The sequence below is a fragment of the Cottoperca gobio genome, chromosome 8 (genome assembly GCF_900634415.1).
Source record: "Cottoperca gobio chromosome 8, fCotGob3.1, whole genome shotgun sequence".
NCBI lineage: Eukaryota > Metazoa > Chordata > Actinopteri > Perciformes > Bovichtidae > Cottoperca > Cottoperca gobio.
In genome coordinates, this window is record NC_041362.1 from 12,127,058 (window position 1) to 12,130,358 (window position 3,301).

The window sequence follows — 3,301 nt, forward strand, 5'->3', positions numbered from 1 at the left end:
AGTAGGAGACAGTATAAGATTTACAAGATAAAAATTACCAAATCAAACTAAGTATGAAGAGAGAGAGACAGAGAGAGAGAGAGAGAGAGAGAGAGAGAGAGAGAGAGAGAAAGTGAGAGAGAGAGAGAGAGAGAGAGAGAGAGAGAGAGAGAGAGAGAGAGAGAGAGAGAGGACCTCAGTCCACTTTTAGATTTTAGGCAACAATAAAATTCTTTCTCTTAAACTTTTTATTCATGCACATTTACATGTACATTTCTTACTTTACAGCTATGGGAGGAGGTAAGTCTTGACCTGTCACACTTTTAGGTTGTAAGATGTTCTAAATATTGCGAAAGTTATTGAAATGTTGATAATGAAAACATTCACAGAAAGGAATGCATGATGTTGATGAAGTTTTGAAATACAACTTTGTCACACTGTATGTAAACATTATGCAATTTTCCCTTTAGCATTATCTATTCAGCCATGGAGGTCTATGCCATGGTGAGTATGAGTTGTCACAATGTTGTGTATTCAGTAATAAAAATCGTACATGATTTTATTCCAATGTTTTTTCTTTCATTAAAAAGGACCAACGAGGAGAATCTCAATTTTATTAAATCTTACAAACCTCAAAACAATGATGTCGAAAATCTCAGAATTCTGCTTCATGGACCAGTCGGTGCTGGCAAGTCCAGTTTCATCAACTCTGTTGAAAGTGTTTTACTCGGCAGAGTTACCGGTCGAGTTATGACGGATACAATCTCTGCGAACAGCTTTACCAAAAAGGTATGAATAACTATAGATAGTGGGGATTCTAGATTGTGATTGTGTATTTATTTTTGCCAACCACACAGTTGTGTTTTTTTCATCCATCATTGTCAAATATAAGTTCTGCACGCTGTGTGTAGCTCTCATAATCACCTAACTCGTGTATTATAAAGTAATTACATTCTATATTTATTCCTTTGCACTATTTGTATTTGATTTGTATAAAGACATTTTATGTTGTTGGCCATTGTTGCTTTTATATATAATTATATTGTATATAGCTTACATCTGTTTTTCACCTACTTGTATGTACATACTAGTTCTATGTTCATGTATACCTATCTTTGTTCAGCTGTGTGTTTGTTTAGCTGTATGTGTATTTGTATCTTCCTTTAAATTGTTCTTGGAGCTGTGTGTGAGTAGACTGAAACCAACTTATAACCGGAGTCAATGTCACATGGCCAATAAAGCAGATTCTGGTTTGATTCTATATTCAGAAACAAACACATTTGCTTTATTTCAATTGCATCCAGTTATTATTTGGTTACTCTTCAGATATAATGTACAAGCTCAGAATTGAATTCAATGCCATCCTGTGTTTCTCTGGAAGAAGCAATGACTTTGACTTTTTATATTGCAAACTTATCTGGGATTTGCTAAAATTATGTAAATAACTATACCTTCTGCTTTACAGTACAAAGCTTTTAAAATCCACAAAGACCCCAAGAGCTTTTACCCTTTCATTTTCAATGACACCATGGGCTTTGAGCAAAGGAATGGAATGAATGTGGAAGACATCAAACTGGCCCTGATGGGACATGTGACAGAAGGTTACAAGGTACAACCCTTTGAACTCTGACATCATTTAATTTACTTTATTTATTTTTTATTAATATTTTGCATTTACCACTTTTTAAACGTAATTATGCTTTGCATTGTGCCAAATGTTATTGGTGTTGTATTTTTTTTCCAAGCCCATTCCTGGAGTCCAGTTGAAGGAAAGTGATCAAGAATACAACTCATGTCCCTCTCTGGACGACAAGGTTCACGCTCTGGTTTGTGTCATGCCTGCCGACTTGGTATCTTTAATAAGTGATGAAGTTGTGAAGAAGATGAGAGACGTCAGACTAGCAGCCAGTGACATGGGTAAGAGCAGACATCTCAATAGTTATGAACCCCCTCTCCCCCAAAAAGAAAAAGAAAAAACAGAAAACATGTTTAAAATACTGATTAGGTTTGTGTCTTGACAGGGATTCCACAACTGGCTATTCTCACCAAAGTTGATGAAGCCTGTCCTGAGGTGAAGAACAACATAAAAAATGTCTACGAGAGCATATACCTAAAGGAACAGGTACGTTTCTATTGGGGATTTTGTATTTGTTGTTAGATTTGTAATATCAAAATGTTATTTAAGTTCAATTTGAAGAATTTCAGCATGAAAATCTCCTTTGGTCACCACTTTGCAATTTACTGATAAACTGAAATGCCGTTACTCAGGTCGACAAATTCAGCTTGATACTGGGAATTCCACAAAACTGCATATTTCTTGTGAAGAACTACGAATCAGAACTCCAAACAAATGAAGACATTAATGGGCCGATACTGATCGCATTGAGACAGATGATTGTCTATGGAGAAGACTTCATCAACAACCTGTAGACCCACATACTGCTGATCTGAGACAGACCTTAGGATCAAAGCATGAAAACAACACTACTCTCAAGAGTCTTTTTCTGAAGAGTAATGTGTAGGGTACTTAAAAAAAGAAAATGTCAAGCATGTTATGGATATACTGTATCATTTATATGATACAATGCCATGTACATCAGCATTGTATCATGTGAGGCTTCATTCCTGGCTTTTTAATTTAATTGGAAATTCTGTTTGAAATGTGTTTGTTTCTGTGATTGGCTGCTCATTCAGATCGAAGCAACAGCTTCACTTGTCCCTAAGAAAACTCATCAAGTTTGAAGACAAGGTGTTTGCATGTGGTTATACTCACAACTGTCCATGGTAAAAGGTTTTATGGTACAAATAAACTATGCTGCCGTCGTCATTGTCAGCATATTTGTTTATTTCACATTAATTGAATGTTTGACTTATTTTCTGACCATATGCATTTGGAGATAGAGGTGCGTCTGAGAGGTCAGCTTTTATTATTTTAATGGAATGAATTCTTCATTCAATTGTACATTCTGATGTAGGATATATTTAGAAATTAAAGCTCTTTAAATTGTGTGATTAGAGCAATATTTAATTCATTTTCAGATTAGAATCAAAAGGAAATTGCCTGTTACCACACACTAGTTCCACTTAAGAGTCATATATGACCACCTGTGAGTGTCACACATACATTTTTAGGATATTTTGATGTGGAATTTCAAAATGAATGCCCTCTAAAATATAATATTTATCTTGATATTCTCCGAATGACACTGAGGTGGTCTTCTATCAGTTTTAAGTGAAATTAGTCTGTAGCAACAGGATGTCTCCCTTTCGTTCTAATCTGAAAATGAGTAAAAACATTGCATTAATAACACATTATAAGGGC

At 35.1% G+C, this 3,301-nt stretch overlaps 1 protein-coding gene across 2 annotated transcripts; it reads left to right on the forward strand.

Moving 5' to 3' along the window:
- Positions 1-466: 466 nt before the first annotated feature.
- LOC115011928 (interferon-induced protein 44-like) lies at positions 467-2,806 on the forward strand. 2 transcript variants are annotated; one of them, XM_029437215.1, is made up of 6 exons: positions 467-483; positions 570-768; positions 1,445-1,588; positions 1,725-1,896; positions 2,001-2,101; positions 2,248-2,806. In XM_029437215.1, exons 1-6 carry the CDS (start codon positions 476-478, stop codon positions 2,407-2,409), a joined length of 786 nt encoding a protein of 261 aa, XP_029293075.1. In that variant the 5' UTR covers positions 467-475; the 3' UTR covers positions 2,410-2,806. The 2 variants fall into 2 exon arrangements, with proteins under 2 accessions (XP_029293075.1, XP_029293074.1); XM_029437214.1 differs by lacking the exon at positions 467-483 and having other exon boundaries at positions 490-768.
- The last annotated feature ends 495 nt before the right edge of the window (positions 2,807-3,301 follow it).